Source organism: Calliphora vicina, chromosome 1 (assembly GCF_958450345.1).
Source record: "Calliphora vicina chromosome 1, idCalVici1.1, whole genome shotgun sequence".
Classification (NCBI taxonomy): domain Eukaryota; kingdom Metazoa; phylum Arthropoda; class Insecta; order Diptera; family Calliphoridae; genus Calliphora; species Calliphora vicina.
Genome location: NC_088780.1, coordinates 67623588 through 67641409, shown reverse-complemented (window position 1 = coordinate 67641409; position 17822 = coordinate 67623588). Strand labels below are relative to the sequence as shown.

The 17822-nt window shown below is 27.9% G+C and overlaps 1 protein-coding gene across 2 annotated transcripts in view; it reads left to right on the top strand.

The window, feature by feature from the left end:
* The first annotated feature begins 288 nt into the window (after nt 1–288).
* Nucleotides 289–17822, top strand: part of vtd (RAD21 cohesin complex component verthandi) — a 148776-nt gene continuing 131242 nt past the window's right edge. The window contains exons 1-4 of one of the 2 annotated variants that reach the window (XM_065514952.1): nt 289–674; nt 15805–16095; nt 16580–16706; nt 16763–16951. In XM_065514952.1, the coding sequence (XP_065371024.1) occupies nt 417–674; nt 15805–16095; nt 16580–16706; nt 16763–16951 (865 nt within the window). In that variant the 5' untranslated portion in view covers nt 289–416. The remainder of the gene's footprint in view (nt 675–15804; nt 16096–16579; nt 16707–16762; nt 16952–17822) is intronic. The other variant, XM_065514953.1, reaches the window with a different exon arrangement.

Below are 17822 nucleotides of genomic sequence, written 5' to 3'. Positions count from 1 at the left end.
TATCAGCTTTTCTTCATTTAACCCCATCAAAGAAAAAGGATAGCGATACATTTTTCATACATATTTGCTATTTCTTACTTACATTGGGGTTAAATGTGTGATGCCACTTTGATACATTTTAATACCGTGATTTTTAATAAGAAATTTTGTGGGAAAAATATTTTATGAGTGGCAACGCTGTTTTACATTTGCAAGCATTCAGAAATATAAATCTGGTAAGCATTTCTTATTGTTAATGTGGCATCACTATCGATAAAAAATGCTCATCTCTAAGTACTTGAACGCAAGCGCTAAATTTGTCATCCCTGCTGGAATATTTGTACAGTTTTTGTTTTGTGGTGTATATTAACAATTTGAAGATCTCTGTTTATTAAATAATTGCATTTAATTGCAAAATAACTGAAAAGTGCTAAATAATGTTTTATGCACATATTATATTGGCCAAAAAAGGGCCTTTGGCCCGAGTATGGCTAGCAGCTCATTGGGACAAAAAAATCACAAAGGCCCATGTTTTCGAAACAAACATAGAGAAGTCTGTTGAGGGAATAATGCAACCGAAAGTAAAGCTGGCTTTACGAACATCTGGACACTTGCTACTTGGAGTAGTACGCATTTATTCACGTAAAGCAAAATATTTGTTAGCTGACTGTAATGAGGCTTTTGTTAAAATTAAGGTAAAACATTTTGAACTATGTTTTTTAGATCCTTAATATCTATATATACAGTGTCTCATTTAAGTATACAGTATAACATGTCTTACATGTTACAGAAATGCAGCATAGAAGTGGTAATTGGATGCAAATCTTATCTCGAACAAAAAACATGCCTTATAAATGTGCATCAGTATTAATTTTTTTTACTGCTGCCGAAAAATTTCGCATTGTTTCTGTTGCACTTTTAATTTTGTTCGAGATTAGCCGCTTAAAAGCAATAAGTTTTGCATCCAAAATTAAAATCGCAAAAGTCTCCCTTACATTACTGCTTCTTCGATGCATTTCTGTAAGCTTTTACATCATAGAACGCAGTTTTTTGCTGGGGACATTAAACATTTTTACAAATTCATTTCTAATATTAACTAAACAATATTAAAGATTTATATTGCAATTTAAAGAATCATTTGTACATTTTTGAATTTTTTGAAAAATACCTCACAAATGTATACGAATTTTCAATATTCTTCGTATTTGACAAGGTGTATTCAATAAGGTGAAGTTACTAGCACAGCTGATTATTGTTTGTTTATTTATATTGAGTTTGAAAGTGTCAAATAGTTGTTTACTCTTTGTGGATGACATTTATAATATTTAAATTGAAAAAATAAAAAACGAAAAATTATTCAAATAAATTTATGAAAATCAATTAAATAAGTTGTGTATTTTGGATTTGCGAGTATTTTACATATACAGCTTAATGCTTAGAACTCCTTTCGCGAATTAGGTCGTGTATTTTGGACTTGTGAGTATTTTAAACAGACAGACAAAGCTAAATGCTGATTTTCATTACAAACTCCTTACAAGAATTAGTTTGTGTATTTTGGACTTGCTACAGTTTTACACAAACAGATGGACACTGTTAAATGGATAGTTTAAAAGTTTTATTGTAATCACTAATTCACGTTCGACGCATTTATAAAAAATTTCCAGTAATTTATTTATGTTTCAATTTTTCTGTTTTGACATTCTCAATCTCTTGACAAATAAAAAATATTGTCTTTGTTGTGTTTGTTGCCGAGACGCTCTCACCTGATTAATACGCCTTGGTATTTGAATTAAATTAATTAGACAAATGAACAAACAATAATTCCTAATGATAACAATTCTTATTTTTTTTTATAAATCAATTGTTAGAGGTTACCCTGGGTATATTTTTGACATGTTTAATTTATCTCTCTCGACTAGAAACACAGATAATTTTTCCCATTAGACATTTGAACTTCTTTCAGAAATCGTTTCAAATTCGTTTATCTAACTATTTGGTGTCCCCAAAATTATTGGAACTTGCAGAATCGCATGTATAGTTTAACGCGTAACTAACTTATTTATTAAAATTACTTACATTTTATTTTGAACAGTTAAGCAAAGGAAAATAATAAGAGCATTAATTATGCATTGTTTTTAACTTTTGCTGTTTATTGATCTCAGATGTTAATGATTACTTATGTTGTACTTTATTTACAACTAGCTAAAAACCGGCGTGCTTCGCTACCCGTACCGTAATGATTTACATTATATTTAACGCCATTTTCTCAATCTCTGGTTATTTTTTATCGTGACGATAAACTGACAGTTCTCATACAAAAAATGTTAATTATAGGTTTATCGTTTCGAAAAACGATAACCAGATATTGAGAAAAAGGGGGCTAGTCTACATAAAATTAGTTTCTAATGTAATAAAAAGTACGTTATTTATTTCATATTTTTTATCCTTAATATGAATTATAATAAAAAAGAAAAGTTTAGAACAAAAAATATTTGTATTTAATGTTTAGTATATAAAATTTTTTATTAATTATTTATTGTTCTAATGCCTTAGGAAGTTATAATCGGAATACGTGCCACAATACATCTGACACTTCACAGTAATAAAGGTCGGCCCGATTAGATTGTTCAATTTCCTTATTGTAAGTCGAGTGCCATACGCATATAAATACGCAAACAATCACAAACAAACACAGATTCACTTTTATATATACCACCAACTTTAGAAATCGATGTCTTCCGATCGGGATGAAATTTGCACCAAGGTTAGTCCTATTGGATAGTAATTCAGACACAAATTTCCAACAATATCAGTCAAGAACGCTCTTTTCCTTGGAGAGCTTTTTGGTCGCTTAGCTTAAATAAAGCATAGGTCTTTTTCTTTAAGAGCTTTTCGGTCGTTTAGTGGGATTCGACTGGGATATCTACCGAAATAAATATTTTGTAACTCGAAACAATTTTTGACTTTTTCGTTTGCTAAATCTATTTTTTTTTTCCAAAATGAACCCTTTTTTATTTTTTTTCCTTTAAGACCTTTTTGGTCGATTAGTGGGACATCTATCGAAACAAATGTTTTGTAATTCAAGACATACAATTATTAATTTTCTTTTTTGCAAAATCAAAAACTTTTTGACTTTTTTTATTTTTTTTATGCTCAAAAGAAAGCTTAGGTCATAGAGAATAGACATAGAGCGGAAATTCTCCTGTCAAAGACCTAACTCAGTTGTCATAAACCTAAGTGGTGAGAATGTATTTGTAGAAAAAACCATGGTACAATCAGTTACCAGGTACAATTATTAGAGAGAGTTTCCAATGTTCATCCCTAAAACGTCAAACTATGTATTTAATCACTTTACTTTTTTTTAATTTGTTTCCGCGATATTTTTTAAATTTGTTACATTTTAACTGAAATTATACACACTTATTAAAAAAATATAGTTTTTCTTCAATGGTTAGTAAATTTTTGTAATAAAAATTTAAATTTAATTATTTTTTTTTGGCATTTCCTTTTATATTTTTTTAATTTTCTTTTGTTTGACGTTTTAGGGAATGTATAATTGAGAACATACTTTCTAATAATTGTACCTTGCTAATTCTACAATGGAAAAAACTATGTGAAAACAAAAACAACACTCGTATGTGTGATTATTTTGAGTAATTTTTTTGTTTGAGTTTTTTTCTAGTTTCCGCTCTATGTTTCTCTATGGCTTAGGTCTATTCCTTATTTTTTTCTGTTTTTATTTTATAATAATTCACAGTTTACAATCGAGCTCATAAGTTGGCCATATATGATTGCTTAGACTAACAATTGAGGAGCCGCAAAACAAAATGTACTTTTTCGAATTTTTTTTACAAATTGATTTTTTTGGTAAAAATATGTATAAAAATAATACCTGCATGCAGTATGCAACGTAATGGTATGGGGGTTGTTTTTAAGCTACTGGAGTAGGCTCATTGCACAAAATTAATGGAATAATGGGTGGATTTATCTATAGAGACATCTTGGATAGAGTAATACTTCCAAATGCTGAGGATAATATGCCTCTTCGATGAGTTATTCAGCACAATAACCACCGCAAGCACTCTTCGCATGTTGTTAAATCGTGGTTAGCACATGAAAGAGTTTCGGTAATGGAATGGCCACCACAATTGCCAGATCTAAACCCCATTGCGAACCTTTTGGAAATCGTTAATCAAAGAATCGATCTCGAAAATTGCACTAATTCAGATATTATTTTTAAAGGATTGGCAGAAGCTTGGAACGCTATTCCTGCAAATTTAATTGCCAATTTGATAGCTTCACTGCCTTGCCGATGTAAGGCAGTCATTGAAAATATAGGATTTGCCATGAATTATTAAGTTTTATAGACATAAATGTTTTCGAAGCAATTGGCTGCATATGTTTTGGCCAATGAAATATCAACCCATATGTAGTTTTTTTTTAATTTTTTTTTTTTCAATGCAAAAAATTCTGAATTAAATTTCATATTCTCATTTTTAAAGCATTAATAAAAAAATATTACAAGCACATGCATATTTGTTTTTACCTTTAAAACTAGTTTAACTCAGATATGCCGATTGCTTGAGCTTGATCATTTTAAAATTACTTTTATATTAATTTGGAAGCAAATGAGAAATAAAAAACAGTGCAATTAGAGTTTTTTAAAAATTTATTGAAAAAAGTGTTGTTTTTAAGTCGTCCAATATAGAGGACATTGGGGTCACAACAACAAAACTAAAACGCAATAATGAAGCATTCATGCATATAAAAATCAAGCTACTCTTCATAAATATAAATTCCAAAAAAATATAGTATTTATTCACTTGTAAATGTACAAAATTTTACTTTCCGTGCAAATGAGATATGTCCATAATGACTGAATATGGGGATTATGAAAATATGACAAATTACAAATTCAATAACTCAAAAATAGTAGCAAAAAATAATGCGATCACACAATCTCCCATGAGGTATTGGTGAGTACGTACTAAGTATGTGAACAAAAAAAATGGTATTTTGATAAACATGACGTATCCTGTAAACAAGAACTACATGTACTACATTAGAGTGCTCCAAAAAAATAAAATTGCGAATTTTGACCGTCCCCCCCTCTAGAATTGTTCTATGTATTGTAGAAACACATTGTGTAAAATATTAGGATGATAGGATAACGTTAACTGGTGGCGCAACGACGCTGAAGTTTTGAGGTGCATTTACAAGGGGAAAATATGAAATTTTTTCAGTTTTTGTAAAAATTTTGCCATTAAATAATGACTTTTACAATTTAATTTAAAAGAATCGAAATGTGTACGTAATTGTCATTATAATAAGATATAAAAGACAAAAATTGGTCAAAAAATGTTAAAGTTATTAAAAAATCGCCAGGCCATTAACGTGTCTCAGGCCACTAGAACAAGAAATTTATGAACAAAATTAACATATTTTGAGAAATATTAAAATAAAAGCTTATTTTTACTTAAAATATATCCATATTTACTTGTATATGAGTTTTTGTCCTCGTAGGATACCGTTAACCTATTCGCAGGTATGACAAAAAAAAATAAATTTTTTTAACGGCAGTTTCAAAACTCCAATTTAAAATTTTTAAAAATTTTGTTAAACAAATTTCAGAATTTTTTGATCATCACATGGGGATTTATTGACAACATAATAGGGAATAAAAATGTGAAAAAAGTATGTCAATACCTCCTATAGTTTTTCCGTACCTGCGATATACATTTTGCGATTTTCGAGAAAAACTAATTTTTTGGCCATATTTTGGGGAATGACCAGAATTTCCTTACTGTAATGATTTTTAAGTAAAAGCTATTCAGAATAATATAGTCCAGGTAATTTTAAATATAGTCTGAAAGTTTTACTAAAATCGGAAAACTTTAACCCTTAAATCGTGAAGGTCAAAGGTCAATTTTTTCAATATTTGGAATTTCTCATGGAAAGATAGCGAAACATTATATATTTTTGGGCCGATTTTGATGAAACTTAAGAAAAATATAAAATGAAGTCTAGTATTCACAATAACAGTACAAAAATGGAAATTAACCCTTAATAGCACTTGGGGTCCAAATGACCCTCAACTTTTAAAATCACAAAAAACACATTCATTTTGACCCCAAGTACTCTTAAGGTTAATTTACATGTTTGTACTGTTATTGTGAATACTAGACTTCATTTTATATTTTTCTTAAGTTTCATCAAAATCGGCCCAAAAATATATAATATTTCGCTATCTTTCCATGAGAAATTCCAAATATTGAAAAAATTGACCTTTGACCTTCACGATTTAAGGGTTAAAGTTTTCCGATTTTAGTAAAACTTTCAGACTATATTTAAAATTACCTGGACTATATTATTCTGAATAGCTTTTACTTAAAAATCATTACAGTAAGGAAATTCTGGTCATTCCCCAAAATATGGCCAAAAAATTAGTTTTTCTCGAAAATCGCAAAATGTATATCGCAGGTACGGAAAAACTATAGGAGGTATTGACATACTTTTTTCACATTTTTATTCCCTATTATGTTGTCAATAAATCCCCATGTGATGATCAAAAAATTCTGAAATTTGTTTAACAAAATTTTTAAAAATTTTAAATTGGAGTTTTGAAACTGCCGTTAAAAAAATTTTATTTTTTTGGTCATACCTGCGAATAGGTTAACGGTATCCTACGAGGACAAAAACTCATATACAAGTAAATATGGATATATTTTAAGTAAAAAATAGCTTTTATTTTAATATTTCTCAAAATATGTTAATTTTGTGCATAAATTTCTTGTTCTAGTCGCCTGAGACACGTTAATGGCCTGGCGATTTTTTAATAACTTTAACATTTTTTGACCAATTTTTGTCTTTTATATCTTATTATAATGACAATTACGTACACATTTCGATTCTTTTAAATTAAATTGTAAAAGTCATTATTTAATGGCAAAATTTTTACAAAAACTGAAAAAATTCCATATTTTCCCCTTGTAAATGCACCTCAAAACTTCAGCGTCGTTGCGCCACCAGTTAACGTTATCCTATCATCCTAATATTTTACACAACGTGTTTCTACAATACATAGAACAATTCTAGAGGGGGGGACGGCCTGTACCTAGAAAGTTTTTTTCGTCCATACAATCTTGGAGCACTCTAGTACTACATGTAGTACAGTCGGCTTATCTGGGTTAAACAACTTCTTCAAAATTCTGTTGCTAGTTGCATATGTTTTAGCCACCACTGCACAGTGGGGCAGAATCGAAATTGTTTGGAAAAAATCTGGCATTTCTAATTTAAGTTCTAGTTTAAGTTATTAAAATGTGGGGCGTCGATATGGGGGCTCAAAGTAGGGTACCTTCGACATGTAAAATGCATTGGTATGCGTGGAATCATTACGTCTTGGACTAAATTTGGTGAACATTATTTGATGGTCAATCATGTTCCGTTGCATAATTTTGGCGCATTTATGTTGCGGTGAAACATCGGTGATCCAACCTTCAATGTTTAGTAGCATAATTGAGGCTTTTTCCTCGTTCATTACTGTGCCAATCGATTTGTATTTCCAGGCAGTTTGTTTCGCCAGGCTGTTTCAATTAATTTGCTCATTGAGCTTGTTGACATCATCATTTCTTGGTACCAAAATTGCAAGTTTACACAGCCAATCCGAATTTTTGTAGTTGGTTGTAACACTTGTGAATACCTTGTCGACAACGAATTGAATTTTCATTTTCATTTGGCTGAAGTTCAGCGTGAACGGAATATCATTTGCCGATGTTGTTTTCGATATCAGTAGTACTTTCTGAAATTTTGTTTATCATCAATTGATGTTAACATCGGCCTACTTTTATCGCACGATTTTTTGGTATGTACCGGACATGTTACACCAAAGCATTCGCTTCAGAGTACACCACTGTGAATTAAAATTTTCAGAATGATCACCCCTATCGCGAATCAATATTTCACATGAAATATGTTCCGTTTTCCATTTTTCGTTCATAAACTTTTACTAACGAAATCAACTATTGTGAATGAAAAATTTAGGGGAATATCACAATAGCAATTTTCCCTTCGAGGGAAATGGATATTTCATGGGAACATAAATTTCACGATAGGGGTGGATGTAAATCAACGAAATGAAAATTATCATTATTTAAAAGTTGGGAATGAAAAAGCATTTATTTCTCGAATGAAAAACATCATTTTTTGACAAAATTTTTATTTTTTTTGGATTTTTTTTTTCGCAAAAATTTGGCCACAATTACTGAACTATATATATATAGGAAACTACTATATGAAATAAAGAAACAGTTATACATATAATCTATAATCATACCGCCTACAGACCGAAATTCAAAAATCTGAATTTACGGTGCTACCCGCTAGGCTATTCTGAAGATTCACTGAAAATTTCATCAAAATCGGTCCAGCTGTTTTTATATCCATACGAAACATACATTCATTTTTACATACAGTTGCGAGCATAACAAATTCAACGCTATGATATGTGACCTTCAACTGGTATGATTTTTCTTATAACGGTCTCCAATTCTCCCCATCTGCTATTTTTGTAGTTGTAGTCAATTATTTTGTGCAATATTTTTGTACGTAGGGAAAATCATAGTAGAAAAATAGATATATTTCATCATGGGGATAATTATAAAATTTTTAGTAAAATCAGTGGTAAATTTGTGCGAGCAAAAAAAAATGCATCTCTAAAGAAATTGACATAATTTTTAAAATTTTGAAACAAATAATTATAAAAAATTGTTAAAAAACTATAATACTGTTACAATAAAGTAATTTACTGTTAATACTAATAAATTCAAGGATATGAAATCACAAAGAATAACAGAATTAACGAATGATGAATTTTCCGTTCAATATGGTGAATTGTTCGAAAACCAAGAAAATTTTAAGAATTTTTATTTATTTCTTTACTCAATTAATATCTTGCGGTTATTATCTATGAAAAATAAAAATAATTGTGGTTGTGTGCCTAAAACTGAGTGCATAAGAGCTGAAGATCAAAAGAATATGACTAATTAATGTTAGAAGGGTGCTGAAATTTAATGCTAAAATAATATTTTCACAATCGTGTAAAAATAGCAAATAATGAAATCGTATTCAAATATCCATTTATTTTGGTAAGTAAAAGAATTCCAACACAGAGAAAGACAACTGTAAATAATATTAAATTTTACACTATTCATATTTCATAGAAACCTATCTTTAGCTTACGTGATTACTTAGCTATCGCAATTTTTTACTATTTTAATTTAATATTTAAGGGAATATCTCTGATCAGACGGCCTGAGTAACAGATCTAAACTATCAGACTCGAATAAATTGAAATTACGTTAATTAACCTTCCACCATAGCAGCTTAATTTATTTTTTTAAATAATATATGGTTTATTGAATTGGTTTCTCCTTATTATATTTGCATCATTAAATTTTCTTTTGGAGGTTGCAATAGTCATAAATGTCTTCCATGGACCTGGTAACACAGCCTTGATTACTTCAATGTCTTACCTTTTAGTTTTATTTCAATAAAATCCATTTCAAAACTAGCCATCAAAATTATGTCGGCACTCTAATCATTAATTATATCTAAATTTTATTAAGTAAATTGACGTAGAGTTGCATTTTTTTTGCTTGCAAAATTTTACCAATGTTTTTACTAAAAATTTTATAATTGTCCTTACGTACAAAATGTAATACAATTGCCTATGAACAATGGTAGAAGTGAAACTACCATCAAATTTTAATTTTTTTTTTTTAATAAAGTTTTTTGAAGTTTCCTTTATTTGTGAGCATTATAAAAAGCGTTGCCACATTCCTAATTTTTTTTTTATTTTCGTAAAATTTTTTACAAAAAATGTGTAATTTATTGACTTTAAATAAATTTATGTTTGAATTGTTGCAAAAATATTTTGTATTTTCGCAGTTGGCAAAAACAACATAGCCCTATTTGAAAGTAATTTTTTTTTATATTTTTCAGAGAATATATGGGAATATTTAAAATTAATATGGTATTACTATTTTTATGAAAACTTCATAATCCTTAAGCATGTCAGACATAGAATTTGAAAAAATAAAGAGAGAATGAAACTACTAAAGAATAACAAGAAGTGAAGCGCTGTCAAAAAAACCTAAGTCGGTTGTCATAAAAAAACCTAACTCTATGAATGTATTGGTAAAATTTTGTTAATATATAGTGGTGTTCAAACCACTTTCACCACATTCCTCAAACACTCATAGTTTTAAAAAATCGACCTTAAAAGTTATAACAAAATTTTATTACAATTAAATTTAAAAATTCAAACATCTCTCAAATTATTTAATGTATATTTGACCTTGAAAGATTTTATAAATAGATTTTTCAGGTTTTTATTCCATAATTTCTGCAAACATTTAAATTATTTGAATTTCTTATTCATTTTCAATACCAAAATATACAAATGTGTTTTTTTCAGTTTTAATTTCAACCCCCTAAAATTAAAAGTAAAAAAATTAAAAAAAAATATTTTTCGTTTGTGCAAAATATACATGTTTCGGTTACTTTAACGGTTTAAATGTGTGGAAAAAAATAAAATAATGTTATCTTTCTGTGAAAGAGTGTGTTAGAATTGCAATTTTTAAGAAAAACTTTTGAAGTTAAATCTGTCTCTCAAGTGTGTTGAATTCACATACTACTCATAGTAGAAAAATAGAAGGTAGTTTCATTCTCTCTTTATTTTTTAAAATTCTATGTCTGACATGCTTAATGATTATGAACATGATGTAATAAGTAAGGTGAGAGCGTTTCGACAACAAACACAATATTTCTTGCTGATAAGTGCATAGGTTTTGTCAAAATTAAATTTGTCAAATAAAAAATAAACAAATTTGATTTTAAATTAATATTAGTGGTTATTATGTCGAACTTTTCTTTTTGTGATTAATATTATTAATTATTATTTAGGCTCGAGTTCATTAAATTGATTTCCTTAGAAATACAATTTATTCTATACAATTTTCATAATTCTAAAGAATACTGAAAAAGTTATATTTAGACACACGGCAGAATGGAATGCATTTTCGGGGTTAGCCACCACCCCCTCATCAGCACTCTTTTTGTGTCGATGTAAGTGTCGCTTGTAAATATCATCTATTTAACTCACCAGTTTTTACAGAAATAGAATCAAGTACTTATATCAAAGCTTTCTTTTAATCTTATTTCTGTTTCTACTTTGTTTGAGTTAGACGAAATTTACGAGCTTTCTCAGTGTTGTATTCTTTAGTATTATTACTTGTTTTGTTTTGCTGTAGTCAGCTGTCAGCTAACAATGAAGCAATTGTTGTTTTTTTATGTTTGTTCTATTTTGTTGTTTCTTCTGTGTTGGTTCTGTTTATCAGTCACAACTCGACAGAAGATCATTAAAAATGTACCACCGTGCCCGGTGGATGATTTTGGCATCTTTTAGATTTTTTTTAATGGAATGTTTATTTTTTAAGTTCAATTTTATTGATACTCACCTGATTATTTTTTATCTTTTATTTACTATTTTTATTAACGTCGATTTTAGCAAAATTTTGCTTCAAAATGTTGCTTTTCAGAATTAAAGAGATTTTAGTTTTTGTTAGAATTTTTAAATTTATTATTTTTTATGTCAACACACAATGTATGTATATAATCTTTGACAAAACCGTTACCAATATGAACACAAAGCTTTTTTTATTTTCGCATATTAACTAAAAAACGGCCGTTAAATTTAAATTATATTTGAAAAAGAACAACGGTTTAATAGTGCTTTATTCAAATTTCATTATATGAAATCTTTTTATTCACATTTTCATTCATGTTTTTTGATTTAAAATTTTTTCTTTGAAAATAAAATTTATTATTTTTTCAAAATAAATTCAGTTTGACAAAACCCAAGCACTTTCAAAATAGATAAATAAAAATCAGCTTTGTTGTTGATTTCACCTTACTTAGTGCATCCTGAATATGAAGTTTTCATAAAAATAGTAATATTTTTAAATAATTTTAAATTTGCTCATATATTCTTTGAAAAATATAAAAAAAATTACTTTCAAATTGTCAATTTGTGAACATTATTTTAAGAATTAACAAGCATGAGTTGCATTTTCTCCAACATAAATTTGTTTAAAGTCAATAAATTACACATTTTTTGTAAAAAATTTTACGAAAATAAAAATAATTTTTAGGAATGTGGCAACGCTTTTTATAATGCTTACAAATAAAGGAAACTTCAAAAAACTTTTTTATCATGGTTATTGTCATTGCAGATCAAGCAAGGTACAATTATTGAAAAGTAACTTTAAATTTTCTAGATCATTGAGGAATCCACAGATAATATTTTCTCAGATTGCCTCTGCTGTATATGAAAGATCATTTCAAGTGAGGGTATCTAGAGTATGAAATACGCTTCCTAGGGAATTAAAATCTTTTTCTTATTCTGATGAAACTTTTTTAAAAAAACTAATTAATTATTTGAAAGAACATAATTCTTAACTATGTAATTCTTAAATATATTCTTTTCCATTAACAACATTGTTATCGCTACATTTTAAAAGTATTACTATTATTTTGTATTAATTTATATTAAAAATTTTTATATATTATTTTGTCATAATTAAAATCATTTTTATAATTTTAAATGTATTATTGTTGTTGAGTAGAATATAAGCCATATTTGGCCCAATGGGCTTGGTTTTGAATTTAAATAAAAATAATATATAAAAGTATGTTCTCAATCATGGTACAATCAGTTACCAGGTACAATTATTAGAGTTTCCATTGTACACCCCTAAAACGTCAAATAAGTATTTAATCACTTGTTTTAATTTCTTACCGCGATATTTTATAAATTTTTACAGCCATATGCATAAACATTTACAAAAGGTTTATAAACCAATTATAGGAAAATTTTCATAAACTTGTATTCATAAACGATTAATAGCTTAAAATACCTTTGATAAACAATTATTAAATGTAAAAATTTTATAGTAGGTTCGACCCTACTTTAAACCAACTTTAAGGAATTCTTTTTACTTTTTATCTTAAAAAAGATGATTTTAAAGATAAATTTGGAATAATAGATGATAATATTGCAATTGCTAAACATAATTTCCACTCCGCTGGCGATTAAGTTCCATTTTAGTAGTATATGATTTTGTTTGATATTCCTCCGGCAGTGAACTATATGAGGTTCACAAGTGAGTTTGATTGGCATTTTTGTCATTTACTTTTAACCTGCAACGCCATATAGTAATAAAATGTGTAAACATTGTGGAAGAAGGTCCACAGAATCTAATATACCCACTCCGGAATTAAAACTATGTGTTTCCACATAGAAATTCATTAAATTTTGTTAAAATTAAACAAAATGTCAATAAAAATAAATTAATAAAACAAATTATAAACCAGTGATGCTTATTTTATCACAGAATATTCGTCATTCGAATACTTTAAATAATAATTGAAATAAACTATATAAAAACGATTGTACATTAATACATTTTAGCTTAATATAAATTTACTAGAATCAGATATACATTTTTTTATCTAAAAATTTGTTGTTATCTTCAAAAATGTATTATTACTAAAAACAATTAATGAAAAAAAGAAAATTAATGAATATTTTATCCTAATTGAAAGCAACACTAACAACAAAAAAGGGGAAATAAATGAGAAGCATTGCCAGCTTAGACAAAAATCAGTACATTAGTTATTGTACCTTTATCAAACTTTTATGAATACAATACTTTTATAAATGGATTTTAAAGCTAAAGTGTTCGTTAACAAAATTGTGTTTTAAATCAACAATAAGGTTTTTTTATGCATATAGCCGTTAATGTTTTAACATGAATTAGTATGTAACTTATCAAAAAAAAAATAGTTTTTCTTCAATTGATGTTTGAAAATTAATTTTTTTGTAACAATAATTTAAATTCAATTATTTTTTTTTAGACATTTCCTTTTTATATTTTTTCATTTTCTTTTGTTTGACGTTATAGGGAATGTATAATTGAGAACATACTTTCTAATAATTGTACCTTGCTTGTTCTGCCATGGTTCTCAATTATACATTCCCTATAACATAGACAATAACTAGATAGGTAACTGAGAGCCAAAAACCTAAGTCTGTTGTCAAAAACCTAATTCATGAGAATGTATTGCATGTATTTTGTTATTGTATCACCCGTATGTGTGAAAAGAGAGTAATTTTTCAATATATATTACTCTCTCCTTCCGTTCTATGTGTTTATTCTATGTAGAATAATATATCCATAGAAGCGTTACTGAGAGGGAGAAAACCTAAGTCTGTTGTCAAAAACCTAAGTCGTGAGAATGTATTAGTACATAGTTTTGATATTGTATTGGTGCCTTTTTATTTTTCACCAAACATACAGAGTTGTATAAACATTTTTAAATTTTAATTTATTTAAATTTTCTTCTATTTCCAATGCCAAAAATTGAAACTCTGTTCTATTCCACCACAAATAAAATTAAGTGTCAAAAATTAATAAAAAATATTTTTTTTCGTTTGAGCAAAATTAACGTGTTTCGGCAAAAAAGTGTCCTTAAATGTATTAAAAAAATGCGAAATATTGTGTAGAAGTGTAATAAAGTGGTTCGGTCTCTATTTAATTGGAATATTGAAGTTAAAATTTCAAGTATTTTTATGTGTATAATTCTCTCACAAGTAATTATTTTACTCTCAGCTTACTCTCAGTTGCGCCTCTAGTTGTACCCTATGGCATAGTAGAAAAATAGAAGGTAGTTTCATTCTCTCTTTATTTTTTAAAATTCTACGTCTGACATGCTTAAGGATTTTGACGTTTTCGTTAAAATAGTAATACCATATTAATTAAAAATTTTCCCATATATTCTTTGAAGTTTGTGAAAAAATTAATACATAATTTCCATTAATTTGAAAAATATTAAAAAAAAATATTAAAAAAAATATAAAAAATATTTACTATCAAATTGGTATCAAAGGTAAGATTTTCATTTTCAAATATTTCAAAGCTAATTTGTGAACATTATTTTAAGATTTAACAAACATGAGTTGCATTTTCCCCAACTGTGAAAATACCAAATATTTTTGCAAAAATTCAAATGTAAATTTTTTTAAAGTCCCTACATTACCTAACAAACGACAACAGTGGCTGGATGTATGTAAAACTTGCGAAGAAGATTTGCCAAAAGAGCCAATGGTGTGCTCCGACCATTTCCTTAAAAGCAATATTTCAGTTAATACATTAACTTCCAACACAACATACTTAATACATTTTTATTTAAATACTAAATTATAAATTACACATTTTTTGTAAACAATTTCTCTAAAATAAAAATCATTTTTAGGAATGTGGCAACGCTTTTTATAATGCTCACAAAATAAGGAAACTTCAAAAAACCTTATTTGAAAAAAAATTTTGATTGAAACTACCTTCTATATTTTTATCATGCCCTATGGTGCAAACATCGCGAAAGCATAATAAAAAGTGATGAGAGTAAATGCTTTATTTGACGTTGTAGGGGTAAATATTGACAACTCTCCCTAATAATTGTAGCTGGTTGATTCTGCCATGGGTTATTGTTATGTTTTTAATTATCAATATATGGAAATTATTTCGTCGTACATAGTAATTTGTCAAGATTATTTAATCTAATCATAGAGGAGTGCCTTATTTGTTTATTTCATAATTTTAACATATTTGAATGGACAAATACCTATTAAAGAAACTTAATATTCGCTTTAAGTGCCTATAAATAGTTTGGCTTTAATAAGAAAATGTATGCTTCCTTATTTTTTAGATGGCTTTCCGCCCAGGAATGGTTGATTTGCCTGAGGGACACCGAGAAGCAAATGTTAATGCAATTACGTTGCCTGAAGTTTTTCATGATTTTGATACAGCACTGCCAGAATTGAACGATATCGATATTGAAGCACAATTTTCTATAAATCAATCAAGAGCAGATGAAATTACAATGCGTGAAGATTATGGAAGTTTGTCACTTTCCCTGCATGATGATGGATTTGGTGACGTGGGCTTTGATAATGATACACCAGATATGGTACGAGGACAATTAGATTCTACTCTAAATGTAAGTATTAACAATTATTTTAATATTCTTTTTTTTATTTATTTATTATTTTCAATAACCTAGCCTATTGGCCATAATCGGACATAAATTTCTACTTAATAATATTTTTTACAAAAAATTTAATTTAAAAATGAAAAAAAAAACAAAAATTTAATTTGATAAAAATATAAATTTCATTTCATTTATTTTTATTTAATCGAGCCCAAATGGGCCATATATGATTAATATAGTAGGTATAAATTGCAATATTCATGTAAATACAAATAAATTAAAAATATAAAACTATTGTTACTATGTATATAATAAATCTATTGTGGAAAAAATAGCTAATTGCTTAAAATTATCCAAAAATTTTCGTTTAATAACTGAAATAGTAAAACTGAAATTGGAAGTGAGTTCCATAATTATGAGTATAAATAATACTTAACTTAATAATACTTAAAAAAATAATATTACTTTTGTTTAAATTAATTTACTTTTTTAGGATCAATTATTTGAAGATGAGGTTATTTCAAACGTAATAGAAAATAACGAAACAAGCATTAGGCTTAATGAACCAGATGTCACGGATTCACGTTTAGATGGTGATGGATTTGGAGATGAATTTGGACGTAAGCTAAAATTTCATTATTATTATTATATTTATACTTGAAATAATCATTTACAGAACCAGAACTGTTTGGGGATGAGTTGTTTGGAGAACCTCCTCGATTAGAGGCTGTTAGTCAGGAAATAATAGAATCTATTCCTAATGTAAATGAAGAGTCAGACGACGATGTATCTGACCATTTCGATGCGAGGGCCCCTTCACCCGATTCAAGTTGTGAAGGATCTCCGGTTGTAATTCCAAAAGAAGGTAATTTATATATTTTTTTTTTTAATATTTTAGAAATTAGAAATCGTCAGTTGTGTCGCAAACATCAAATTCATATGAAAGTGAAAACCATAGAGACGAGACGGTATTGGCAAAAACCTAAGTCTGTTGTCAAAAACCTATATTGCAACAACAAAATACATGCTAGTCAATGTATTTTGTTGTTGTATCAGAAATATGATTTGTTGTATTTTTGTTTGACAAATCAGAGTGTCTCGCCTCTATGTATAATTCTCTATGGTGAAAACTATGTCGTATTAATGAGGTGATAGCATCTCGGCAACAAATACAACATTTGTTAGTTGTCGAATACACTTTAATGTCAAATATGAAATATAACAAAAAATAAACTGATGTACTTTTAAGGGTTGTTCAGCTTATAAAAAATATATTGATATGAAGAAACAAATTGTTCTTAAATCTAAGGAAAGAAATCTCAGGGTTTCTACTAATGTTGCTTCAGCTTTAAAAATCAATGACGTCGTTCGTTCAGATAAATCTTTTGCTAGTCTTTTTCAATCTCAAAATTCAAATTGTCAAGTGGATTCTAACAATATGTCTCCTTTAATTAAAGAATTTTTAAAAATTGCCAAAATTCTTTGCGAGCCTGAAACTTTGTCTTTAGAAGACAAAATAAGTAAATTTATTGCAAACTATAAAAATCTTTCAAAGGAGGAGGCAAAACTTCAGTGTCGTGGTCTCCTAGATGAAGTAAAAAAATGATATGATCCATAATGCATTAACTCTATTCACTTTTAATGTTAGATCGCTCATTGATATAAGTCGGAGAGTAGATCTATTGAATATTTTAGTTTCGAATAATATAGACATTGCCTTTGTGCAAGAAACACAT